This window comes from Setaria viridis, chromosome 3 (assembly GCF_005286985.2).
Source record: "Setaria viridis chromosome 3, Setaria_viridis_v4.0, whole genome shotgun sequence".
Classification (NCBI taxonomy): domain Eukaryota; kingdom Viridiplantae; phylum Streptophyta; class Magnoliopsida; order Poales; family Poaceae; genus Setaria; species Setaria viridis.
The window spans coordinates 25530386-25557318 of record NC_048265.2 but is presented as its reverse complement, the minus strand read 5'-3'; the positions used below and the strand labels follow the sequence as shown (position 1 = coordinate 25557318).

The 26933-nt window shown below is 44.5% G+C and overlaps 2 protein-coding genes, 1 long non-coding RNA gene and 1 pseudogene across 3 annotated transcripts; 1 reads left to right on the top strand and 3 right to left on the bottom strand.

Moving 5' to 3' along the window:
* The first annotated feature begins 23 nt into the window (after nucleotides 1–23).
* Nucleotides 24–2431, top strand: LOC117850353 (uncharacterized). Its single transcript, XR_011897831.1, has 3 exons — nucleotides 24–1628; nucleotides 1696–2180; nucleotides 2264–2431. It is a non-coding gene; the product is annotated as an uncharacterized lncRNA (long non-coding RNA).
* A 2612-nt stretch (nucleotides 2432–5043) lies between these two features.
* LOC117849615 (ruBisCO large subunit-binding protein subunit alpha, chloroplastic) lies at nucleotides 5044–9997 on the bottom strand. The gene is made up of 8 exons (XM_034731231.2): nucleotides 9837–9997; nucleotides 9451–9604; nucleotides 8332–8453; nucleotides 8027–8234; nucleotides 7752–7897; nucleotides 7249–7555; nucleotides 5926–6377; nucleotides 5044–5555 (listed from the first exon to the last, which is right to left on the bottom strand). Exons 1-8 carry the CDS (start codon nucleotides 9888–9890, stop codon nucleotides 5265–5267), a joined length of 1734 nt encoding a protein of 577 aa, XP_034587122.1. The 5' UTR covers nucleotides 9891–9997; the 3' UTR covers nucleotides 5044–5264.
* Nucleotides 9998–15434: 5437 nt separating this feature from the next.
* Nucleotides 15435–21170, bottom strand: LOC140222207 (uncharacterized; annotated as a pseudogene).
* Nucleotides 21171–25284: 4114 nt separating this feature from the next.
* Nucleotides 25285–26715, bottom strand: LOC117847753 (transcription factor bHLH61). Its single transcript, XM_034729030.2, has 3 exons — nucleotides 26556–26715; nucleotides 25728–26015; nucleotides 25285–25605 (listed from the first exon to the last, which is right to left on the bottom strand). The coding sequence occupies exons 1-3, from the start codon at nucleotides 26631–26633 to the stop codon at nucleotides 25525–25527; spliced, it is 447 nt and encodes a 148-aa protein (XP_034584921.1). The 5' UTR covers nucleotides 26634–26715; the 3' UTR covers nucleotides 25285–25524.
* Nucleotides 26716–26933: the final 218 nt, after the last annotated feature.

The following is a 26933-nucleotide window of genomic DNA, read 5'->3' as shown; positions in this document are numbered from 1 at the left end:
ATTCTGCGATCAACTCTCATGTTTCTCGTTGGTACAGGGAATTTCATCGTAAATTCTGGCGTAATTCAAGGGAACCTACCCCGCACGAAGCCGAGACCCTTCTTCAAAAGGGTGCGGGTAATGGAATGCCCGATTTTATTTCTTGGTTCAAATATAAGGTACAATCCAATTTCGCTCGTTCATGATTACCACGTTCCAAGTTTGCCGTACATGCGAATAATATAACGAACCACCCTACTTCAACTTGCAGGCTCAAACCGATTCGTCTATAAATGTTGAGGTTAGACAGGTTGCCGATGGCTGTGCCTACAGGGTCAGATCTTTTACCGGTTATGACGTAAATGGTTATCGTTTTCACACAACAAGCCATGAGCAGAGTCGGCCCAATCGAAGAACGACAAATACCGGAGTATTCACGCTAGGCTCTGATGGTGTCGAGTACTACGGAAGAATTGAAGAAATATACGAACTAACTTTTCATGGTTGCAAAGTTATTAATCCAGTCATATTCAAATGCCATTGGTTTGATCCATCAGTCGTGAGACGGGCACCTAATCTTGGGTTAGTCGAAATTCGGCAATCATCCGTCTTGCAAGGAGACGATGTCTATATTGTGGCTCAACAGGCCACGCAAGTTTATTATTTGTCATACCCGTGCCAAACTGACGATCGTCTGAAGGGTTGGGATGTTGTGTACAAGGTATCGCCACACGGTAAACTACCTGTACCAAATAATGAAGATTATAACATTAACCCCAACACATATGACGGAGATTTTTTCCAAGAAGATGGGCTCGAAGGGATTTTTGAGATTGATTTAACCGACGCTTTCGCAATGGAAGTAGACAATGAAAGGGTTGTTGACGATGACGCTGGAGAGGAGGTTCATAATATGAAGGAGTTAGAATTACTTCAGCGGTTACAGTTAGGACAGGACATTGATGATGACGCTGAAACTTCGGAGCACGAGAATGATTTGTTTGACACGCGTGACAGTGACGATGAGACTTATGATCCAGCTAATCCCGATCATGACGATTATTTCTAAGACATGTATGGATCGTGGCAATTTATTTATTATTTGTCATACCATGTTATTTTTGAAATTATGTTTTATTTATATATGTGCTGATTGGTTTACTCTTGGCAAATGCAGGTGATTGAACAATGGTGGGCGGTACGAGGAAGATTGCTGCGCTTTACGAAAAATTAAAAGCTGCAGCTTCCGGGTCAGGTACACGGTCAGACGCATCGAGAGGTCGAGGAAGGCGTCGAGGGAGGGGTGGAGGCAGGGGTGACGCACCCGTGGAGGAAGCGGTGGGGGCACAGGTCTTGGCTAGAGGCAGGGGTCGGGGCAGGGGTCGAGGAAAGGGTAAAGGGGTGAGGGCCCCGTCGCCTGTGCCTTCGTCGTCGTCGTCGGAGGAGGAGGAGGAGGTACCCTCCGCGCACGCCTCTAGTGACGAGGCGGAGGTACAGGAGGAGCAGGAGCAGCAGAGGGAGGAGGGGGAGGAGGCAGGGGAGGAGGGAGGGGAGGAGCAGTCCAAGATTTGGTTGCGAGGTCCCTCGTCCCTCCCGAGGCGACCCATCCCTGATCATTTACGCCCCCTGATTCAACCCGCTGGGGCAAAGTAAGTTTCTTCACATATTCTCTGTACTTTTGATATGTTCAAACTCACATATTAATCACTTGTGCAGGAGTTGGACTAAGCTCAGTGGGGGTGCCCACAACCGCAAGGTCAACGGCATCGTCGGTCTTTTGTGTAGGCTACACTTCCCCGGTCTAGTGGTCTTCGCCGGACAGGAGGAGCCGGCCTACACGTGGGACCACTACGTCGCTGCCGCCGACGTCGGTGATCGTGACCACAGGCAGTTTGCGAATAAGGCGGAGCGGGTGAAGGCCGAGCTGTGGGTAAGTCTTCGCAGCACTACATTGCTTAATACATTCTTGATATAATAATTGTATGCTTGCCGTCTATACGCAGGACTTTTATAGATGTCAGGAGGGCTTCGAGGCTAGGGCGGCCTCCGTGATTGAACAAGCCGCTAAGAAGCTTGTTAAGGACATGCACTACGAGGCGCGCGTTCAAGCCATCATCGACTTTTATGCTGAATACAAAAGGATGAGGATCAAAAAAGAAGAGGCCAGGACAATGAACCTGACCAAGGAAGAATTCATGGCGGTACGTACATAAAGACTATATTTACTATTTGAGAGATTAATTACGCTTAATTCCGTTATTTATATGTCATACACTTCATATAGGTGCCTCCGTGGTGGTGCCGATCCTTTACCCGGTGCTGGGAAAAAATGGTGGACGTGTGGTTGCAGCCTGGGTGGTTGGAGAACCACAATGCCTGCCGGGAGCGGCGTCTGCAGATGCCATATGCATCACACCATCAAGGCAGTCTGAGCCTTGATGAGTACAAGGAAAAATGGGTACGTGAATTCATTTCTGTTTTCTCAGACATAATACTGCATATTTTGTAATCATTTTACATTTTTTCCGCAGACTTCATCACATGATGGTCAGGAGTGCTCCCGGTTCAAGGCATGGGTTATGTCCAAAAAGGGCAAGGCCACGGCAGACATCGACTTCAACCCGGAGGACCCGCCCGAGGCGTACAGCCATCCCAGCATCCACAGCCGCGTCACCGAGTACACAGCCATGGCGAGGGAGGTTCACGGGCCAGAGTTCGATCCGAGCTCTCAGGATATCGATCCTGAAATAGTGATGAGGGTAGGAGGAGGGAAGAAGCATGGCAGGTATTGGATTGGAGATAGCGTGATCGACACTGCCAGTACTCCCACTCTCTCCCAGATCCGAGCAAGGAGCACGGACTCGAGCCCCGCGATACGGCCACGGCCTACCGCTGCACAGCTACAGATGCAGGCTCTGCAGGTTAGATGTGTTTCTTTAATTTTTCATTCATTTTGTACTTACCTTTTGCTTGACAATAAGTGGTTGGGATGAAATATTGTAGGCCCAGGTGGAGGTAGAACGGAAGCGCCGAGAGGAACTAGAGGCGAGGATCGAGGCGGATCGGCAGCTTGAAAGGCAGAGGACGGAGCAGATGTTCCAATACATGCAGAGTGTGTTCCACAGTTTAGGTCAAACTCCACCACCTATGCCACCGAACCTCTTCCCGCCACCTCCACCACCTCCTGCAGCTACTCCTGTGAGTCAATCTCAACCTTACAATCAATCTAGACTTACTTCCACTAGAATTACTTGTTTAGACTATGAAATCTCTTTACCTACATTTGTGCAGAATCAATCGGCAGCGTCCAATGCAGAATCTTCCTGGGGGCACTGGACACCTGCACGTCCTCCTCATCCTCCTCAGTGACTTGTCATTTCTGTGTTTGTGATGCAAAACTTGTGAATTACTTATTTAGACGAGAACTTATGAATGCTATTTGTGTGCTTGTGAATCCTGTGGTGCAATTTATATGCTTGTGCTGCCATTAATATGCCTGTGTATCTGTGGTTGTTTTTTGAGAGGGGTCCTTTATACCTAACATTTCTATTTTGTAGCAGGAATTAGGACACTTTGCCGAGTGTTAGCACTCGGCAAAGAGGCCATTTCTGGTAGTAGTAGACGGGTTTGCCGAGTGTATTCTTCAAACACTCGGCAAAGGGGTCAAAAAATTTGGCGAAATTGCTTATTTGCCGAGTGCCATTGGGTAGGCACTCGGCAAACACAGGCCATTTGCCGAGTGTTTTCAAGAAAACACTCGGCAAAGGGGCATAAAAAATGGCGGACCGGGCATCTTTGCCGAGTGTTTTCTTAAATACACTCGGCAAAGATGGAAACTTCGCCGAGTGTATTTAGGGAAACACACGGCAAAGGGGGCATAAAAAATGGCGGGCCGGGCATCTTTGCCGAGTGTTTTCTTAAATACACTCGGCAAAGATGGAAATGTCGCCGAGTGTAATTAAGAAAACACTCGGCAAAGATTTAGACTTCGCCGAGTGTCGGCCGTCAGACACTCGGCAAAGCTTCCGTCGCCGTGACAGCCCGTCAACGCCTTTGTACCGAGTGTCGTATTTTGCCGAGTGTATTGCGGCACTCGGCAAAGGCTTTGCCGAGTGCCCGATGGTTGACACTCGGCAAACAACCTGTTTGCCGAGAAAAACTTTGCCGAGTAATGTTCGCCGAGTGTTACACTCGGCAAACACTTTGCCGAGTGTATTTGGCCCTTCGCCGAGTGCCTGGGGCACTCGGCAAACTTACTGTATCCGGTAGTGGTTGTATATGTGTATTCCGATCATCTCGACCAGATTATGCATTGGTGGAGCCGGATTGATGATTTAACAAAATTAACAATACCGCCCTGAACAAACCTTCAAAACGGTTATTATAATACCATGAAAATAAAGTTTCCATGAGTTTAATCTTTATATTTGAAAGACTCTTGCAGTTAAAGTTTCAACAGCTTGACAGAAATTATTTCCAAGACATCATGGATGCCACTAGCTGAGTGTCTGATCTGGAGCCACAGAGCTAGCTCCAGACCTGCTGCGGGCTCCATGGATTCGGGCCAATTATACCAAACGTCGCATGCTCGCGAATCGTAAACCAAAGTGGAAGGTAGAAATATACATGCATATATAGCCGCGGTACACTAGCTACAACATTCGACGGTCTTGAGGCTCTTACCTACCGACGAATCTCATACCGTCTATGTGCCATCGTCAGGCTCCAATCAGCCATAAGGAGAGTGCCAATCATTAAATCCATTATAAAGTCATAGATTGGGCCTTCAGGGCGAAGCCTACGCATTATTGGTACCGAGTGAACATTGCGTGCACTAGACTTCGTCCAAGGAGATCATCGATTCAATATATAGTCCAAGGACGAGAGGTTTTATTTTTCTCCCAATAGTTTTTGGCAAGATTTTAAAATCAGTTTTTTACTCTGTTCAATAGATAGTCATTGATATATATGCTCTATTTAGAAAGAAAGATATATGTGGTGATCAAAGGAAAATACTGACATGGACAAAAGAAAAATGATCCCGTATGCATAACTCATTCCACATACAATTGAACATCGCCATCAATTTATTTCAAAAATGATGATGCAAATTTCTTTGATTCGCATGACTTCAGATCAAAGTAAAATTACCCTTCTCCCTTCATCCGCAAAATGGCAAACCTACACTACACCTTTCAGTGGACCTGAACCAAAATTTCAAACCAAAGTTCTACCCTTTTAACTGATCTGAACCATCTAAATAGCGGCCTCAAGAACGTTAAAATTTACACACTAAGGGCGCCCTCCGCCGGCTCAGCCACTCGAGGCTTCGGCTTCGGCTTCTCAACAACAATGGCCTGTGTGGTTAAAACCATTCCAGCCACAGAGGCCGCATTCTGGAGCGCGCACCTTGTCACCTTGGCGGGGTCGATCACACCGGACTCCATCAGGTTCTCGTACTTGTCCGTCATTGCATTGTAGCCCACTTCCCACTCACTTTCCTTGACCTTCTCAACGACCACTTCACCCTCCACTCCAGCATTGTGTGCGATTAGCGAAGCAGGTGCTACCAATGCCTGCAGAAGTTGACAAGCTATTGTTAAAAAAAATAGATGTTTTGTTGCTAATGGAAACAGTATAGACGTGACAAGAACTGGCCTGAATTATGCAAATGCCAATGCCTGCAAGGCACACTACTATGGTCCATGTCTAATCAGAAACATACTCAGAAACGCACATCCTAGATGACGGTTACTAATCACGTTTTACCAGCACAGATAAAGGTATTTATCTGATTGGACGTCTGATGACGGTTACTAATCACGTTTTACCAGCACAGATAAGAGATAAAGGTATTTTGTGATTGGACGTCTGATGATAAATGCATTTATGTTATCTAACTGTATAGGCACAGATCAATTCGTTAATATCTGTCAGCCAAGTTACCTTTTGAATAATGTCAGCACCAAGACGCTCATCAGGGTCCTCAATTGTTTCCTTGATTGAAGGGACAATGGTGGATAGGTGCACATATGCCGTGCCACCTCCAGGAACAATGCCCTCCTCAATGGCGGCAAAAGTGGCATTCTTTGCATCCTCAATTCGTAGCTGGCGGTCCTCAAGTTCAGTCTCAGTTGCGGCTCCAACCTTGATAACAGCAACACCACCAGCAAGCTTCGCAATTCTCTCAGCCAATTTCTCAGTATCATAAACTGAATCAGTTTCAGCAAGCTCCTTCTTTAGCTGTGCAACCCTCGCTTGGATCTCATCTTTACTAGCTGCATCTGCTATCAGGGTAGTTGTGGTCTGATGTATAGTGACTTTCCTTGCTGTCCCAAGTTGTTCCTCTGTAGCATTTTCAACCAACAAACCAAGATCTTTTGCTAGGAACTCAGCACCTGAAAGTGAAATTATATCATAAGCAAGATGAAACTGAGAAATATATAGGCAAGTAGAATATAATTGTTAAATAAGGGTCTGGATAAGGAAAAGAACTAATAAAAGAAAAGAATATGACGCATCGAAGATTCTAACTTTGAGGAATTCATGCTATCCATTTAGCTATTGCATCATTGCAAGGAACTCTTATAATGTTCAGTAAGCTAAAACATCATGGTTGATGCAAGTGCAATAAAGAACCATGGTTTCTCTTGCAGGCTGACACTACTAGTCCAAATTGTCAATATTTAGGGTTCAGGGCTTCGAGTCGACTAATGGACCTAAAGAGATGAACTTGAACAACATGCTAGCATGCCAAGTATTTTATAACTCTTGACACCAAGAGACGCAGTTCAACTTCTCAACTCCATCGTAGATTCATAGACACATGCCGAACACCATTGAACAACCTATCAAGTTTTTGCATCAGATGGTTGCATAAAGTTTAACATTACAGATGATTTATGATTAATGAATCCATGCAATGCTAACTGAGAAAACGCCTTTGATGGTTTGATCACTTAGTATTCTCACCCAATTTTGTTCAAGTGGAAGAAAGAAGCTACAGCACAGCTGATGAAACTAAAGAGCTACTCAATGTATTGTGGAAAAAGGCTAAGACATTGGACAGATTATATGGAAAAAGAAAATAATATATTTATATCTGACATAATTTCTGAGCATGGAGCATTTATTGCATCAACTTATCGCAGGCATCAAAGCAAAAGACTTCAATCAGCAAAAGGGAATGCAACCACAGTAGTGAAAATACGTACCAATCTGAGGAAAGAATTAAGATACAATAGTGTCACTGTTGGTTGCAAGACAAACCTGTAACAATGGCAATGTCCTGAAGGATAGCTTTCCGCCGCTCACCAAAGCTCGGGGCCTTAATTGCTGCAACGTTAAGGATTCCTCGGAGCTTGTTAACAACAAGAGTTGCCAAAGCTTCACCAGTAATGTCCTCAGCGATAATGAACAGCGGGGCTCTCAGCTGTGTGGTCTTCTCCAAAATTGGAAGAATTTCCTTTATGCTTGTGATCTTTTGATCAGTAATAAGAACCTTAGCATTCTCAAACTCCACTATAGATTTCTCAAGGTTGGTCACAAATTGTGGAGAAATATATCCACGGTCAATCTGCAATATTTAAAAAAACTTTTAAACTTGAGGACCTGTGATAGTACATATGCATTGTAACATTTCGATGTTATGTAATTTGAAGTTTCGGGTTCAAGAAAAAAAAATCAGAAGTTTGGGTCAAGAAAATAAAATCTGAACTTTCTACTTCATACAAAGAAAGGAAGTAACTGTACAAGCTGAGTATTTAACGAACCTCCATTCCTTCTTCAACATCAACAGTAGTCTCAAAAGATGATGAAGACTCAATTGAAAGGACACCATCAGGGCCCACTTTGTCAATTGCTTCGGCAATCATGGATCCGATAAATTCATCATTGCCAGCAGAGATAGACGCAACAGCTGTAAAACCGAACAGCTCCAAATTAGGCATGAATTATGTTTTGAAAATACAAATTTTGTTACTTGTCTGCGCTAACAAATGAAAGTAAATAAAAGATACAAAGTCTAACATTAAAATACAATAACCACCTTTGATATCACCTCCACCCTTGACTGGTCTAGCCTTGTTCTCAAGCTCCTGAATTAGACCCTGCACAGTTTTGTCTATTCCCTTCTTAAGTGACACAGGGTTTGCACCAGACGTGACACTCAGAAGGCCTAGCTTGATGATTTCACGAGCAAGGACAGAAGCAGTTGTAGTCCCATCACCAGCCGAATCATTGGTCTTGCTAGCAACCTTTAACAACAAAAAAGTCAAGAATATAGCTTGAGAATTCAGAATTCTCAAATATTACAATGATACCACATGTTAATTAGAAAGAAAAATAAATCACCTCACGGATCAGTGCTGCGCCAGCATTTTCCATTGGGTCATACAGCTCAATAGCCCGGGCAATAGTAACTCCATCATTTACAACTTTGGGCGCACCATACTCATCCAGCACTACATTCCTCCCTGTGAAAACATTCCAGAGGTCGCAGATTGCTTCAGCTTAACAGTACTGTATATTTTCTTTTTAAGCTAGATTACGCAAAAATGTGTTATGATCACAGAAGATGGTATGCCCATTGTCTAAGCTAAGAAACAAAAGTACACTAAACAGTTCATCGCGGATCACAGTCAAAAAAACTCGATCGGTGGGGGAAAGACCGCCTCCCACAGCATTACACTAAGAAAGAAATCTCAGCCAAGCTAGCCAAGAAAACCTCCAAACTCCAGCTTCACCTAGGGCGGCACCGTAACCTCGGCCAACCATGACCCACTGGGTTGGCGAATGGCGACCACTACAACTACCCCAAACCAACCACAGGTGCCACAGGCCGGCGCCCTAGGGGTGGAGCTAGGTTATAAGTGCTAGGTGCAGCTGCTCCCAGACAAAAATCATAGTCTCTTATCACCTCTAAATTTTCACCATGTTAAATTGAATGTCTAAGTATGTTGTGAAGGTGCCACACCCCCCTTTATTCTTCTCTATCTCCACCAGCCCTACCACTATTTTTTCGGGTTGCCAGTGAGGGGATCTTTTTTGCTGCAACCAGGATTTTGAATCCTGGTTGGTGTCTCCCTCAACCGGGGAGCTTACCACTACACTACAAGAGTGTTGCCTTTCGAGGATCAAAATTAGCTTTCAAGGATTAGAATTTGCATTAAATAACATTCTGTCAGTAATCACTAAAGGTACTGAACATATTATGGAGCATCCTGATAACGTTAAGGAACTAGGGGCACAAAAATTATACATAAACATTAGTGTCGTATAATTCGAGAATGAAATAGTTAATGCAGTTGCAATAGAAAGAAATTACAATTGAGTCTGTATCAGCAGGCGTAATTTTGAAGATGAAGCACCTGCTACAACATCAAAATGGCAGTTTTAATTCTGGAGGAGAAACACAATAGAGCATCTAACACACAGAATGTGCTGTAGCATCCGGGTCAGGGCGTTCGCTACCTCGGGGCCCGAGGGTGACACCGACGGCGTTGGCGAGCTTCTCGACGCCGGCCTGGAGCGCCGCCCTGGATTTCTGGTCGAACGCGATGTCCTTGGCGTCCGCACGCACCACGAACCGCTGCGACCGGCCGTTCCTGGCCCTCCTCGCCCTGCCCTGCTTGCAGCCAAGAAGAAATGTTACATTACATATAGGAGAGGATGGAGAGCACAGAATTCGTCAGGAAACCACAGTTCAACAAACACGGAAGACCCTAAATTGGGCGAGGAACCGCAATTCAGACGGCCTCCCCGCCGGAGAAAACCGCAATTGAGGAACCAAGAAACAATTGACAGCCACGCCGGGAAAGAAATAAGCCTGCGCACGAGGGAGGAGAGGAGGAGCTGACCTGAGAGAGGGGCCGGAGGAGGGAGGCGGTGGAGATGGCGTTAGCGGAGGCCATCGGGAGACGGAGAAGAAGGATCAGGGAGCGAGCCGAGAGGATAAGGTGGAGGGGACGAGGCGGAGGATTTGGAAGCAAAGTGGCGAGGCGAGGCGGGGTTTAGAGATGAGGTAGCGCAGTTTTTATACGCTGGAGAGTGGGTCTGTGGGTGCGAGACTGAGGGAGGGAGATGGGGTTTGGAGGCAAGACGGGTTGAGGGACTTCTAGAACATTCAACGTTATTTTGTTCGTGTTCTGCAAATTATGAGGGTTCTTTTGTGCGTGCGTGCAGAAATGTGAACAAATTAAATAACGCTCTTTGTTTTTAGAAAACGTTATCTGAAAAAAAAAGTATTGCAGCGTGTCATCTTAAAACTAACCCCAATTCAAAACATGACATGTCATATAATGAGAGAATGATACACCTCCTGCAATACATATCATGCTGTTATTTCTTATAAAAGCACAAGTCAATTAATTAGTGTCTAGATCATGTCTATGACAATTGACAAGATAAAAAAAATATGCGTGTGGTTTAAAATGTTGGTTTTTCATACTCAAGCTCTATCTTCATGGAGATACTACTTTCATCTCCCTTCTATAATTACTTGCCATGTCAGTAAAATGGTGGCGCCTAATTAATAACTATAATACCATTGGTATATATTACGACTAGCCTAACTAAAACAATCAGTCATATTGCCATCCGACAGCAAAATCCAAAGAAAGTTGTGATCATCATTGGACCCTCCGGCTCCGCTACATGAAAAAACTACTGCAACAACACCAAACACGCGTCCTTCGGTGCCTGGTGCATCTCTGATAAAAACTAATATAAACTTTGAAAATGGTAAATTTCACTTTAAAAATATGCAAAAAAGAGAAAAAAATTGGAAACCATTTTTGTGAAAATGATGCTACTGCATTTGAAGTTTGTCTTTACATCTTTTAAATAGGGTGTACAGCTAACAATTGTACATAGAAGATGCTATACTTTGCCCTCTTCCTCTCCTCTCCCGATCTCCCCGTGGCAGTCTGGTGGCCCCGAACTCCTTTGCTCAAGCGAGAAAACTGAATCGTGCTACTGGTTCTATGGAGTATAAAGGAAGCAGGAATTAGGACAACCTTCTACCATATTGTAGGCTGGCTAAAGAGGAGCTCTTAAGGTTGCTTTGCTAATGGGCTCAAAAGAAAGCAGTAAGGTCGGCGTGTATAATTATGTCTGTTGTTTCATAGCAAGCTCTCTACCAAACACTTAAAACAATGCACACACTGATGGGAAAACAACATTATCTAAGGGCTTGTATTTCTAAAAAAATGTGAACCCTTATATAGCAGGGTGCCTCTCCTTTTATAGGGAGGCCAACCGACATTTTACATACCGAATTTATCCCTACTCAACCACTACATTCTTAGAATATGCCGTACAAAATGGTAAAGAAAGAGTCATAATCCGACTTGAACTCTCCCACCGGGTCATGCGGTTCACGCCATCATGATCACGCTTGCAACGTGACCCTCTTCCTGGTACTTTGACAAGGTTGATCCCGCGAGGCTCCTGGATTCCTTTCGTGCGAAAGTGCTTGCCGACTTTGTCCTTCCCCCATGGGCTTGACATAGACCTTCGCTCCCTTCCTCTCGATGTGGAGACCTGCGAAAGTGGCGAACAAATTATCTAACACCCTCGCAACTATCTCGGTGAGGGTGATCTTGGTAGCGATGTTGATTTCACCCTGTGAAGGTGAAAACTAATTTGATTGGCCCTGAGTCAATGCGATCCATAAAAGAGTGTGTGCGAAGGTGACATTGATATCATTGAACAAGATCCCAACAGTAGCTCCTCGTGGGTGAGGTTCAAACTCCAGCAGGATGAATCCTCGAAAATCATTTGATCTCGATCAAGAATACAAAAACGTCCCCCTCGCACGCTGGAATGGATCGAGCTGTGAAGGTGGGTGAATTGACCCTTTTGCCCGTGTCTTTTTACCGTTAGGCGCGGTTAACGAAGCGGCATCTTTCGGTGCCTATAAATAGAGGGAGGGTGCCATAACTTTTCGCACCCTCGTGTGTTGCAAACTCTTGGAACCTTCGTCTCTGTTTGCTTTGAGATTCATGCTTTCGCAGCCGCGGCCCTTTTCTTACAACTGCAAAGGTGATTCGACTTTATCTCTTCCTTTCTTCATTTGTTCTATTAAGTGGCAATTGTTTTATACTTTGCATTTTTCCAACAGTCATTGTGGCTCGGGTTAAAATCACCGCGAGCACAATGGATGCGTCTAAACTTCCCGACGCTAATCCAGCGAATCCTGACGCCCAGGAAAATCCCAATGTAGGTAAACAACTTATCTTTAAATCCCAATGTAGGTAAACAACTTATCTTTGAAATCCCAATGTAGGTAAGCAACTTATCTTTAAAGCTCGTATAGCCCATGTACAACAGTTTTTTAACATCTATCAACATGCATTCATCAATATTTTTTCAAAAAGTTTGATTTAATTGTTATCAACATTTCTTGACATTGACCAACATTTTTTATATATACCAACATTTTTCTATAACTTTTTAACATTCACCAACATTATTGCTCAACAATTTTTTACATGCACTAACTTTTTTTGCACTCACCAATATATTTTTGCTCAATATTTTTTTATATTCACCAACTTTTTTACGTGTTCATCTAAAATGTTGAGATAGTTTATTGGACCGTTGTGGGCTAGTTATTGAGCTACTGCTAGATTATAGATGTTTATTTATCTATCTTCTGGAAGGTGGATAGGATTTCCTCAAGCATGCGCGTACACCACCATACTCCCTCCACTAGCGCTTGCACATTGCCTCAACACTACCGTGGACCGGGGTTGATGATTTGCTCGTAATACTGGGTTCCACATTATCTTGCTCATCTCTTTACTTATTGTATGTATGATTTTGCATTTATCTTCATTCAATATACCTTAGTATCTTTCTTAAAGTAAATGTTACCATAGTTTGATAGGTTTCACTATAATTTGTTTTGCGGTAGAGATAAAACCACTAGATAAACAATCATGCACGTCCTGATATAAATGTATATACATGCATATCCCAGTGCTAGCCAAATGGGTCGTGCAAAATAATGGCGGTCTGGACATGCTACTGTGGTCCAGCCAGGTAGCAATGGTGCTTAGACCAGGATGACACGAACTATTTTCCTGCTTCGGGTGTGCTACCCGACATGGTGGGGTAGCACGAGCATGCCATCACTAGTAGAATCACTAGTAGAGAACTGATTTTCGATCGTTCCCTTTTATCCCGGTTTAAAGTAGGTCCGACATAAAAGGTTCACAAACCGAGATTAAAACTCAGCCACTAGCGGGGGGCTCACCAACCGGGACTAAAGAACTCCTTTAATCCTGGTTGTAAAGGCCAGTGGCCCTGACGAGCCTTTTCTCCCGGTTAGAAACACCAACCGGAATTAAAGGACCCTCTTTTAGTCCCGGTTGGTGTTTCTAACCGGGACTAACGCCCCCACCACTCCACCTCCTCGATCTCTGTCTCAGAAAATGCACCGGTACTCTAGCTCCTTCCTCCTCCCTTTTCCTCTCCTCCCTCCCACCCTCCTTCTTCCTTATCCTTTCTTCTTTTCCCACGCGCAGGCGGGCGGCGGGCGCGCGGAACCGAGCGAGGTGCGAGCGGCGGGGGATGGGGGGGGTGGGGGTCGGGGCGGCGGCGGGCTGGCGCCGGAGCGTTGTGGAGGTGGCGGCAGCGGGCCAAGGACGGCACGCGGGGGAGGCGGCGGCGATGGGCCGAGGGCGTCACGCGGGGGAGGCAGCGGCAGGTACTCTCCTTCCTCCCTCCTTCTTCCTTATCCTCTCCTCCCTCCTTCTTCTTCCTTATCCTTTCTTCTTTCCCACGCAGGCAGGCAGCGGGCGCGGCTGGCGAGCGGCCGGCCGACGGTGCGCGGGAGCCGGAGGCGGAGGCCACACGGGTGCACGGCGCGAAGGTGGGCGCCGCGGGCGGCGGGGCGGGGAGGGGCAGATGGGCGGTGCGGGTGAAGCAGAGGGGTGGTGTGGATCGAGACGAGGCGGGCGACGCGGGAGCCAAAGGCGGAGGCCGCATGGTGCACGGCGGAGGCGGGCACCGCCGCCGGCGGGACGGGGCACGGAGGCAGGCGCCGACGACGGCGGGGCGGGGTGGGGCCGAGGCAGCGGGCGGGGCAGAGGGGTGGTGCAGGTGAAGCAGAGGGGTGGCGTGGGAGCCGAGGCGGGCAGCACGGGAGCCGAGGCGAGCGGATGCCCGCCGGTGCTTTTTTTATTTTTTTTTGGAAAACTCTTTTATCCTGGTTGGGAATACCAACCAGGATAAATGTTGCTTTAGTCCCGGTCGAGGGACCCGGGACAAAAGACATCCCCTTTTGTCTCGATTGATTAATCCCGAATAGTTTTTTGGGAGATTTACGCCCTACCAATCAGGACTAATACTCAGTTCTCTACCGGTGCACCGTCCACGATACATAGTTCTCTAGTTCGAGTTCGCAAAATCTATATGATGACAGGTCACACTGGAGTGCCAACGTGCGACCTTCACACCCCATTGCATGTGTGAGGGCTAGCCTAGGAGGCTGCGAGGGAGGCGACTGCATGATTGGCTGGCCTGCTGGATGTTTTTGTCATTTTGTGGCATGTTGAGTCATTATTAGTATCAATTGATCTTCTTTAATTAAAATGTGATAACTGCAATGTGCACCACTGCATATATTTTGAAATATTTTACATTGACAATTTATATTTAAGGTGTACTAGTATATAAACTTAATTATGTTCATATTACAAGTACACATAAATTGAAAAATTATTACATATAAGTTGATACATAGTCTCTATATAACTTGATAAACACTGCTGGAGGATCGACGTAACCCCCTTTAGTACCGGACGCTCGACCGGTATCGATTGGTCGGTAACCGGTCAGCCCAACCGGTACTAAATGCGCCATTTAGTACCGGTCGGTAACACCAACCGGTACCAAACTGCGAGCCATGTTGCGTTGTTGCGGACGGCAGTTTAGTACCGGTTGGTTTTACTAACCGGTCCAAAGTTTATTCCTTTTCTTTTTTTTTTACCCTTTTGTTTCAATTTGTATTCGTAATCAATTGAGCTTTAACTAATAATATTAAGTTAATATATCAACCCATTCAAATCCAAGTATCACAAGTGTCAACCAATTCAAATCATTAACACTCAATAGTTCGTACATCAATGCGTAAGGTCCTAGAGAGAACAAGTTCAAATCCATAAGAAAAGGGTATGGTAGGAGTACATCCATGCATGCTACATATTTAATAATTCATTTCATTTATGTAGATATGCCACATAGCTAAGTCTCCAATCATAAAGCCTAGAACTTCATCAATATAAGCTAGAGTATGAATTAGTGCACTCTCTAGCGCTTCACAAGAGCGGTCACATGCACTACCATAAATCTCGAACAATGGAAACGACATCAACTGAAATGGCTTGTAGAAAGTGAGATGAGCCTGGAGCTTGAAATCTCTAATGCGTATCGGGTTTCCATCGGCGTAACTACAATTCAACACATCCAAGACTTGAGCCAGAATCGCATGAGCTCATTGCTACCAAGGTTTGACCAAAGACATCCTAAAAGAAGAGAATAACTTGATGAGATTTAAAACATGTTACATAATTAAAGATAAAAGAATGATTAGATATGTTCCATACCATGTCAAATTGATCCAGCTGACAAAGCCTCTCAGTAGTTCTAGTCACATTGCTTTCTCCTTCCTCGAGCGTCTTTATTCGAAAGTATAAGAAGTCTGGTACAAAGTACCCATGATCCATAAGCTGTTGTAGGCAGGCCTCCACGGCGGTCCTTTCAAAAGTTACCCTACTTGGTGCTAATTGATCCCATGCGGCAATTGAAACTATCGGGATGGGCTGTCCTGGTACTCTCATCCAATTGGCCTATGTTTCTCGAACAGGTACTAATTTTTACTCTTTTAAAATTTTGTGAACCAACTATCTTGGATTGCACTAAAGGAGAAGTACCACCTAGAGCTTCGACAACATCTTTCAACCATTTAATATTGTCGATAAGCTACATTGTATGCAAGAAAATTTAGGAATTATTCATGTGTAGTAAAAAACAATTACAAGAAGGAAAGAATATTACTATGTTGGGAATTGCTCCTTTGTTTCGATCGCCTTTTGGCAAGTCAATGACGTGATTAGGGAAGTGAATTCTTGGAGGATGTGACACCCGACCCAATTTGGTTGGCCCAATGTGGCCTATGAGCGTAGGTGCGCATGTTTAGTACCACCTTGCTAGTTAAGCAAGGGTGGAGCCAACTTATAAGCTTTTATCAACCAGTCATAGCACCTTCGGGTTAACCCTTTTACACGAAGCGAGGATGAAAGTATAAGCAGGGTGCTATGTGTACACATGCCCACCCCTCAGAAGGACTGGGTGGTGCGGCTTTGAGCACGAGGTGTTACAAATAGTATCAGAGCCGACCTTCGCGGTTGCGCGTACGGATCAGTGTGCGGGCATATGGTGCATGGTGCGTGTGGGCTCTGGATGGGACACACGGCATGACATATGGCGCCGCCATTGGACGTACATCGTGCGCTTAGAGGGAATGTTCCTAGATATTTGCCCAAGTGTGGCTGAGTTGGACCGACGAGGATGTCGGGTTCTTTGAGGGAAGAGGGGTGTATGTGACACCCGGCCCGATTTGGTTGGCCCAGTGTGGCCCATGAGTGTAGGTGTGCATGTTTAGTACCACCTTGCTAGTTGAGCAAATTGTCAACCAGCATAGCACCTTCGGGTTAACTCTTTTATACGAAGCGAGGATGAAAGTGTAAATAGAGTACTATGTGTACGCGTGCGCGCCCCTCGGAAGGGCTGGGAGGTGCGGCTTTGGCCCTGTTTGTATACGCTTTTCTGGAACTCGCTTATCTAGCAAGCAAGCTTATCTGATAAGCCTGCTGCCTGGAGAATCTGCTGTCTGAATAAGCAGGGTGTTTGGCAATCCTGATTATTTTGTGTCGATTGTCTGTCCTAGTTGGTAAATTGACCTGAATGCCCCTAAGGCTGATAATAGCTCATTTTTATTGTGAATCTGAGGGGAAGACAATAATTCTAATGCCTTTGGAGTTTGTTAAATAGAAATTACATTACAATAATATGAAATTCATACGATAGATCGGTCTAGTATGGAAACATCCATCATGGGTACAACAACAAATCATGAAACCATAGCGACAGCAATAGCATCACGCAATGCACCCATATCAATGTCATCTCCTAAAGCACCACCACCACCATCTGTGCTAGGTTGGGTTGAATTACCATCATCTTCCTGAAAATCCTCTTCAAAATGCACGTCATGTACGGCACTATCTCTAATGAAATTGTGAAGGGCCATACAAGCAACTATAATTTTCGACTGCTTGTTAACCGGATAACTGGGCAAATTCAAGAAAATGCGCCACTTCATCTTTAGAACTCCAAATGATCGCTCAATCACATTTCTAAGGGATGAATGTGCATGATTAAACACTTCTTTCAATCCTACCGGATGCTGACCATGCTGCCACTCAGAAACATGATACCTTTGTCCCTTGTAGGGTGCAAGAAATCCTTTTCTATTAGGATATCCGGAGTCAACAAGATAGTACTTACCTGCATGTTATATTTATATGTTATATCACAATGAGCAAATATTCCCTGAAAAATAAATTGCAACATAACTCGTCCTTACCATCGGGAGGATGTGGAAATTGATCCTTGTATGTGAGAAGCGTGTCCAATAATACACGAGTATCATGGACAAAACCAGGCCAACCAGTGACAGCAAATGTGAACCGCATATCAAAGTCACATACCGCCATGACATTTTGTGAAGGATACCCATGCCGACCAATGTATTTCGATTGATCAGCTAATGGCACAGTTACGGGTATATGGGTACCATCAATTGCTCCTATGCAATCTTTGAAATGAGGCCAAAACCTTGCTTCTTGTAGTTTAGGATGAATAGTAGAAAATTATGGATCTTAGGCCTCACAATGTCAACAGCTAATCTCATGATAGATTCAAGAACCTCTTCAAATTTTCTACTCACAGTTTCTAATGAGCGATGGAAATTATTCTTGCATTGCCTAAAAGATTGAGGTGCACCACAAGCCCATAGAAACATTCCTAGTGCTTCCTTGCTACAAAATTATCTACTTGATCTCAATCCATAATCTTGCACCAAAGTGTCATGAAGGCTTAAGAAAACTGACCTCCTCATTCTGAACATGTTAAAGCACTCCACTGGATCTTGTAGTTGTAACTCAACCCACTGTATTCCAGTCATCCTTGCTATCGTAGTAGTAATCTTCTTCTTGTTCATACCAGATGATGCCATGTAGTCCAGACCAAGCATTGCCACTATGTAATCATCATCAGTATCATCAGATTCATCAACATCCATGGTATGAACAGAATCACTGTTGCCTTCACATTCACTAGTTGCACTAGAGGTACTCATCAAAACAAATGCAAGCCTGTCAAAAAGCACTAACCAAGTCATCAGATGAATTTTTATTGTTACAACACAACTAATAGAAGGTTCATAGTCTCACACAGCATACTTAGAAAATTGAAATTATGTCTCACACAACATAAGAGAAATGAAAGAGAAATGGCACACTAATGCAACACCCTAGTGCTTCTTCCTTATCTCCCAAGCCCTCCTCAGCCAATTCAACCTCCCATTTGGTGTCTTCAATGTAATGAACACATCACGGTTTTCCTTTTTTTGAAGAAGTTGTGTGGCATAGAAGTGTTCATCACTCCCCTCCTCAGCCCCATCCTAAATGACTTGCTCCAACGTATTCCCAATCTCATCTCTAATGTGATCAACAACCTATGAAGTAGCTGAATGTTTACTACTTTGAGCTTTCAACTCATATGCATCGACCAACCGCTTCATGCACTGGTCTCTAAAAGTCTTCTTCTTCTTTCCTTTAGGGGAACTAGGAGCTGGCCTTTTTGAAGCCCTCCGCTCAGAACTGGATGGGGCCTTATGTGCCTCCCTATCATTGGTGCCCTCAACATCAACAACATCATGTTCATCAACATCAACGTTTCCATCACCACTTGGAACATATGAAGTTTCATTTGTAACAATGACCGATTCAAACATGATTCGCATATGATCCTCATATTCAAGCGGAGCTGTTCTAAACCGGATACAACCTGGCATAGCCTGTAAAATATCACCAAAACAGCATGCTATTATACTCTAATTCAAAATAAACAAACAACGTGTATGTGAACTATATCTCTAGCATTGTTGTTAGTGGGATCACCTTATTTTGTTCTTCCCACCATTCATCGTCAGCCACAATACAACCAGTAACAGGATCTCTTCCCAATCCTGTTGATCTCAAGTTCAAAGTCTTCCATTGGGTATACATTTTTTTTAATATATCCCACCTATTCTTCATTTGACTCTCACCGTATGGCCTCTTGGTACGCTCATAAAACTTTCTAATAAGGTCTGCATATCCCACCGCATTCAAACATTGCTGCGGCCGATTGAAAGCAAGTACTTCTTCCACGCAAATGTCATTGAAAGCTTTCGCAGCAAACGAATCCCATTTTGCCACAATCTTTGACGACTTTTTCATCTAAAATTTGATTACAGTATTGTAGAATTAAATACAAATCTACAAGCTTGTTTACTGACCATACAACCCACAATCTATCATTTTAGTAATCCATTAAGAAGTGACACCAATTTTACCTTGCTATTTGTTGGCGGCCTTGCAGTCGTAGCAGCAACAGCTGTCCAGATCCTCTGCAGCAACTACATGCATGCATAAAATTGTTATGAGGTACTCTATAGGGGAAGTAAATGATTGAACATACTAAATTGTTATCTCCGACGTTGCTCAAGATCTCTGTGTACAACTCAGAGGTGTTGTAGTAAACTAGTGTCCTACAGTGAAACTGACTTGGTAATCATGCATGGGAAAAAGGCTCAATCAGAGATGGCTTAATACGATGCTCTTGAATAGTGTATAACCAAAATTGTGTATGGTTTTATATTTCCTCCAATACCTCAATCCTCAATGATTAGACATCCAGCACTAAGTGTTGTATGACACTCATTTTGCCCCTGATGAAGCAACCACCGGAGCAAGCCTGTTTCAGAGCTTGTGCATATATATGCTCAGGCTCAGCAGTTCTGCGTTCGCAATGGACTGAGTGCCAACTAATCCAGGCATAGGATCGTTGTGACCATCTGTGTTCATTCAGTTGGCACAAGATCCTAACATTGACTGAATCATTTTGGAGTGGCATGCCAAAAATTCGTGGTGAATAAATGAAGAAATTTACATATAGCCTTGTCATTAGTTGTCCAACAAATTAATTGATCAAACAATTCAATCACTTCCATCCACAAAAAGCCTAAGCAAAGCAACAAGATTTACACCTATAAAATGGTACTTCATAGCTACACGTTGGATTTTGGAAAATCTTTCCCTTCAAGCAGCAACCTGAAGCTGAGGTGAATTCCCCTCTCACGAAAATGGCATGCCTCTCATGAAATTTTTTCGGTGGTGGAAGTACTAACTATAAGTTGACAGTAGGTATTCAATACTGAGGGTAATCTTTTCTTACCCTCCCTCAACACTTCAGGTGCCACGGGCAGATGGCGACAGGCGCCGCACGGGCGGCCGGCGGCGGGGGCCGAGCGCGGGCGGCACCGGCGGCCGGCGGCGGGATCCGAGCCCAAGCGGCGCGGCCAGAGGCAGGGGTCGAGCCCAGGCGGCAGGGGCGTCCGGCGGCGGGACCCGAGCCCAGGCGGCGTGGCCGGAGGCGAGGGCCGAGCCCTGGTGGCAGGGGCAGTCGGCGGCGGGGGCCGAGCCCGGCGGAGGTCAGGAGGCGGCCCGAGCGACCCGAGCGGCGGCGGGATCTGGAGCGGACGGGAGCGGCGGCGGTTGCAGGAGGCTCGGGGGTGGACGATGGAGGCGTCGGTGGCCGAGGGTACCTGCGGAAAAACGGTCCGCTTGCCCCAGAAGCGTATTCAGACCCGCGTACGAGATAAGCGCCCCGCTAGTTCTATTCCGGATTTTCAACTAAGCGGCTTACGTGACAAGCGGGAAATAAGCAAGGCATTTCGGTGGGTTTATCGCTTATTTCCACCAATAAGCGGGAAATAATCGGATACAAACAGGGCCTTTGAAGGATGGGATGTTATAGAGGACAAGCCAATGGTGGCTCCTCAAAAATGTAGTGTCCATGGCCGCCACCACCGCAGCAAGAAGAACTTCCACTTGGCATAGTTAGCTCAAACTGTCGAATAAAATTGTGATAAGATAATTTGCCACCATTTTTCTTAACTAGTCAACTTTGTCACCAATAATACATTATCATATACGCACATCATTTTAATCCAATACAAGTAGCAAAATCATTTTAATGCATCAAAATTAAAATTATCGTAAAAAAGAAAAACTAACTGAGGAGGGAGCGCGGGGGAGGCACGGCGGCAGCCCACGGGGGAGCCGGGGGAGGGAGAGGCATGACGACAGCCCGCGGGGGAGGCGACGGCGGCGGCCCAATCAGTGACGATGATGGCGGTGGTCGGGGATGGGGGCGACAGCGATGGGGACAGGGGCGACGGGCGACAGACCGGGGACGGGGCGACGGCGGCGGTCAGGGCCGGGGGCGACGGCGGCAGTCGGGGCCGGGGGCAATGGCGGCGGTTGGGGACGGGACGGCGGCGACAGAGCCGGGGACGGGGCGACTTTGTCGGGAACTGCTAAGTGTTTGGAGAAGATGAAGTATATGTAGGTGCGAAAGTTTAGTACCGATTGAAAGACCTACTCGGTACTAAATTGCTCCATTTAGTATAGTTGGAAGCCTTGCCCGGTCCTAAATTTCTCTATTTTATACCAGGTAGGACTACCAACCAGTACTAAAATTGCTAAAATGGTGTGCACTATCTTTTATTTTCCTAAGTTTCCTTTCCCGCACGCACTGTTTTTATTTTCCAAAGTTTCCTTTTACTCATTCTAAAATACTCTCCATTCTCCTCACTCTAATCCTCATGACATATAAAAATTATATATATGAAATCGTAGGGATAAAAATTCATCATATATACATATTAAGTCTTACATAAATGAGATACTTAGAACATAGGATCGTCCACATCACGACCGTTAATTTGGAAGACAAAAAGATACACCAATCCTAAAATAATGGTACAACATAAGATCTACGAGTCCACCTACTCTAGCTGAATTAATATCATAAAGAAATCTTGAAATAATTGTCCAAACGTCTTTTGGAGCAGTGCCATATTTTCATAATAGAAGTATGTTGGCCCAATAGCCTGTCCAGGCAAAAGACCTGTTGATTGAGCATGGCCCATTTTGGCAATCCAAAACTAACCAAAAGTCGATGGGTCAAGGTAAGTGAACAAATCTCTGTCTAAACCGGCTATTGGCCATCATACTTCTATTATGAAAATCTGGCTCCAAAAGGTGTGTGGAAAACTATTTCAAGATTCTTTTTATGAAGTTCAGCCAGAGTTTGTGGACTCTAAGTTCTTTTGTTCTCTGGTATTGGAGGAACGGAGGTGTTACATCCATTGTCGGTCCATCTGTGTCGTATTACGTGAAAAATGGATATAGAGCTTCGTATTAGATAAAGAACTTGATCAATATTAGGTAGGGGAAACAAAGAGTAAATGCATTTATAATATTTAGTCCTCGCTCTAAAAAACTCTCCATTCTTCTCACTCTAAAAAACTCATTCAAAAAACTCTCAATTCTCCTTACTCTAAAAAACTCTCCATTCTTCTCGTTCTAAAAGATCAACAAGTACTCCATTTGTAACATAAAACTCATTTAAAAAACTCTCCATTCTCCTCACTCTAATAAAGCAACAAGTACTCAATTTGTAACATAAAACTAGCTCAAAAAACCCTAGAATACTATTACCAAAGGAGGGAGAATGAAGTTGCTAACCGGTCTGGTGAAGAAGCCAGTCAAGTGAAGAAAAATGAAGCTCGAGCAAATGGTTGAGCTTGCTCGGGGAGGAAGGAAGCAGCTGATTTATAGAACAAATGATTACTACCGGCTGGTAGCTTGAAACCGGTACTAAATGGTTATAATTAGCACCGGTTCAAGTTACCAGCCGCCATTTAGTACCGGTTGAAGCCACTAGCTAGTACTAAATGACTTCCAAGGGAATCTAGCTATTGGCCACGCGATCCACGAGCTACCATTTAGTATCGGCTGAGGCTCCAAAACCGATACTACAGGAGCTCCGGTGGTACTGTGCGTGACGTGCGTCCTGTACTAACACGTCGGATGAATGCTTAGTTTTCCAGTAGTAAAATAACCTCTATATAAGTTGATAGTACCGCGAGAGATATGAATCATTAGTACCGTTGCTTATACATAAGTTACTAATTTTTTTCTCTATTTAAGTTGCATAAGTTGCTACACAGTTCATATATAAGGTACTGCTATACAATTATTATAAGTTGATAATAGTTTAAAAAAACTTCAAAACATATTAAATATGGACCTTGTTCCATACATCTCGTTCAAAAGAATATAATGGAACAAATGGATATGAAATGGATGATTCAAGGTGAGAGTTATGTACGATCAAAGAAAATGAATCAAAATTACCTTGATGATGTCAGCGATGATGATATAACTAAAAAGAAAAAAAATACTATTTCCCTCGTTCATTTTCCGACAGCGGGGTTGCTTCACGGGCATGTGGCAGAAGCTAATAGGGCTGCGCAATTGCTTCTCCCCGCGACGGATCGCGCCTTAATCCTATCCGTTCGAGTTATCTTCTCGTTGTTCTCAAATTAAAATTAAAAACCCCTAATCGCCGACTTGAAATTTTTGCTCCATCACCTGCCTTATTTGTAGTGATGGCTGCCTGGCAGGCACATCAGAGTACCGATTGAATAAGCTTTAAGCAGTAGAGATTCTTTGTGCCTGGCATGTCTAGATTAATGCTGGAATGATCGGGATTATGTAAATTAGGCATTGATCAATGTGCGAATTATTTGTTGAGCTTTGTTTAATATCATCTATCCTGGTGATTTGACACACGAACTTGTTGTACGGTTGCATTGGCCGCTTGGTTCCTTTTTTATTAGCTGCAAAGTACCTCAAAAAGAGCAAAACCAGAAATTTATTTTTTTTCTTTGTTGCAGGGAGAGCGGTGCTAATTTTCAAAATCTTGCTTGAATGTGAGATCTTAATAGTGGCTGCACGGTTGCGGTCTGAGCCTGAGCGTGACACCGAGGTATGGAGCTTGTGACACTTCAGCCCACAGGCTCGTCCTTTGCGTATTCAACATTTCATCAACTATGGAGGTAGTCGCCAAGATCGAAGGCAATCGACAGAACAGTGGGAACAGGGAGCCCTAAATGCGGAGCGGCGAGTCATTTTCTGTGTATCTGCTCAGCAAATAATAAGAGCATCAAATCATGTTTTCTTTGTAGCTGAGCTGTGAGTGTCACTAATTAGCGTTTTCCCGCCAGAGATGCGACACATGTATTTGCAATATTGACTCAAGGCCGGATTTGCTGCTGGGAGGATGGGAGGGAGGGACCGCCAACGAAAAGATGAGCCAATCTGTCTGTTGGTGTCCTGGGCTCCTGGCCTGCTCTCTGCCTCTGTGCCCTTGATTCTTGGAGTGGGTCGGGCTGATACTCCTTTTCTTCATGGGTATGGCCGAAGGACTGTAGTGATGGGCTGGGCTGGTTGATCCTCCAGGTCCTCGCTCCCACCTAGTAGCAAAAAAAAAAAAAAAAAAAAAAAAAAACAGAGAGAGAGAGCAAACAGTTGGCCACTCTCTACATCGCTATGCATCGAACGCAAGCAGCAAACAGTTGATGATGAGATTGCACAACTACTACGGAGATAGCAGCAGTAGCCACTGCGGAGGTCGTGCCAATGTAGCTTTCAGGTTCAGGCAGCGAGATGTAGGCGTGTAGCTCTTGCTTTAATTTTTCTGAACCATGCTGGCTGTGCTGCCGCAGCAGCTTGGGCTGCTACAAGGCAAATGCAGACAGCAGGGGCAGACATGGACTGAAATGGCAGCCAAGAGGGACTGCTACTGCCTTGTTCTTGTTTCCTCTTTACTGATCTTGCCCGTGAGGACTGAGGTACCAGCCAAAGCCAAACAAACTGTCAGTAGTCATTGTCTTTCCAGTTCCAAGCATTAGCGTTTTTTTGGACCACGACAGCATTTTATCACCTCCACGCAAGCATGCAAAAATTGGGCGAGAAAAGATAACGAGGGCCACGCCATGTCAATAAGCTACACGACGGGTGATTCTTTTAAACTGTAGAACTTAGATATGCAAGCTGATGATTTGATGTAGCAACAATATATATATTGACATAATGACATTACCATAAGATACCCCTAACTAGCATAACATGCAAGATTATTGACACTTGCAGGAAGAGAATATACTTTGCTCTCTTCCAAGGAGGATGAAAATAAATAGCTATAGGTATAGCATGGAGTTTAGACGGAAAATCTTGTGCTCCTAGCACTAAACTCCAACAGCATGAAATTAAACTCGATCGGACAGTTCTAGCAGGTTGATCAGTTTGAAGGACAGTTCTTGATTGCTTGAACCACTGCTTGCTCCACGGCATGTGCATCGATTAGATCCTCACCTTCTTCCTGCATAAAATCGAAATGAGTTTTATTTCAACAGAAAAACAGGCTGATGTTTACGCTCTTTAATATCTATCAAGATTTTCATTAATATAGAGGGTGTGTATACGGTGTTTCAGAATTCCAACCTCTCCTACAGCTTGAAGACGGAATGATCCAGCGCAGGTAGCCCTAGCTTCAAGCACGCTGAGCCCAATCTCGTCAAATGCCTCAAGAATCGAAGCAAGTAGTCCTGGGCTACCCTTGTCCATGAACACATTGATGAGGAAACCGTTCTCTAGGATTTCAACACTCACCAATGGTTGGCAAACATTGGCGTGCTGTGCGGATGCAATCTCTTGGTTCAGCTTTGCGATTTTCTGTTTCAGGTCTTTGATGTACGATGATGCGTCAGCAATTATCGACATGTTATCTCCCTGCATGACACATGCATCATACAACTTTCAGTTTCCGGGTGAAAATTGAAATGACGTGAAAGATGAATGGTTAATAAAAAATAGCATGACTGCACAGTACATAAGTTTAGCTACTGTACAAACCACTTTGTTGTTTTTGACATTTCATTCGAGAAGTAATTTTGAGGCTGTTTATTGGTTCAGATAATAATGGAAGTTTGGACCTGATTTACCAAGGTGGCCAGGTGGGTGTTGATTCTCAAGAAGTTAGCTTTCAATCAAGATAAATCAATCTATATCTATCTACCACATATGCAAGAAATCAACAACCGAAAAACTAAACCATTCAGGCAAAGCTAAATGATCAGCCCCCTAATTTCTGAGGGGAAAACCACCTTCCTTACTGAAAGGTAATCAACAGCACATAGCAATACAAGGAGCTGGATTGTTTCACATACATAACAAGAGGATATATGATGGGTGTTCGTCCAGAAGAACGAAGAACATATAGCGCAAGAGCACTGGATAATCTTGACGAGCAGATGAGCAGATGAAAATTACCGCATGAGAATGAGTAACGCTGCGGAGGATCTGCAGCTTCTCGTGCAAAACTCCTCTCTTCTGCTCTCTGGACACCATCTCCCTCTCCTAATTCCTCCCTCTACCCTTGTCCTTCTCTCGGTTGAACGAGCATGCTATGGCGACGGGGGCTATTTAAAAGCGCTACTCCACACATGACGACCCCCTGGCATGAGGCCCACCGTTTGGTTATACATGGAAGTCTTTTACAATCTTCAAGGCTAATGGTTGCCTGCACTACTAGTAAAATCCTGCTGGGATACAGTAACAGACCAAATAATATGGCCACGCAATTAATATTTGATACCATGAGGACGCAACCGGAGATATGCACAATCATTGATGATTAAGAGTATATAC

Excerpts from the sequence above, each read along its gene's own strand:
- LOC117849615 (XM_034731231.2), bottom strand. The coding sequence starts at position 9,890 with ATGGCCTCCGCTAACGCCATCTCCACCGCCTCCCTCCTCCGGCCCCTC. Across the intron at positions 7,556-7,751 it reads ATGTTGAAGAAGGAATGGAG|ATTGACCGTGGATATATTTC; the intron begins GTTCGTTAAATA and ends TAAATATTGCAG. Across the intron at positions 5,556-5,925 it reads GTGCTGACATTATTCAAAAG|GCATTGGTAGCACCTGCTTC; the intron begins GTAACTTGGCTG and ends CAACTTCTGCAG.
- LOC117847753 (XM_034729030.2), bottom strand. The coding sequence starts at position 26,633 with ATGGTGTCCAGAGAGCAGAAGAGAGGAGTTTTGCACGAGAAGCTGCAG. Across the intron at positions 26,016-26,555 it reads GCGTTACTCATTCTCATGCG|GGAGATAACATGTCGATAAT; the intron begins GTAATTTTCATC and ends TGTGTCATGCAG. Across the intron at positions 25,606-25,727 it reads GTCTTCAAGCTGTAGGAGAG|GAAGAAGGTGAGGATCTAAT; the intron begins GTTGGAATTCTG and ends GATTTTATGCAG.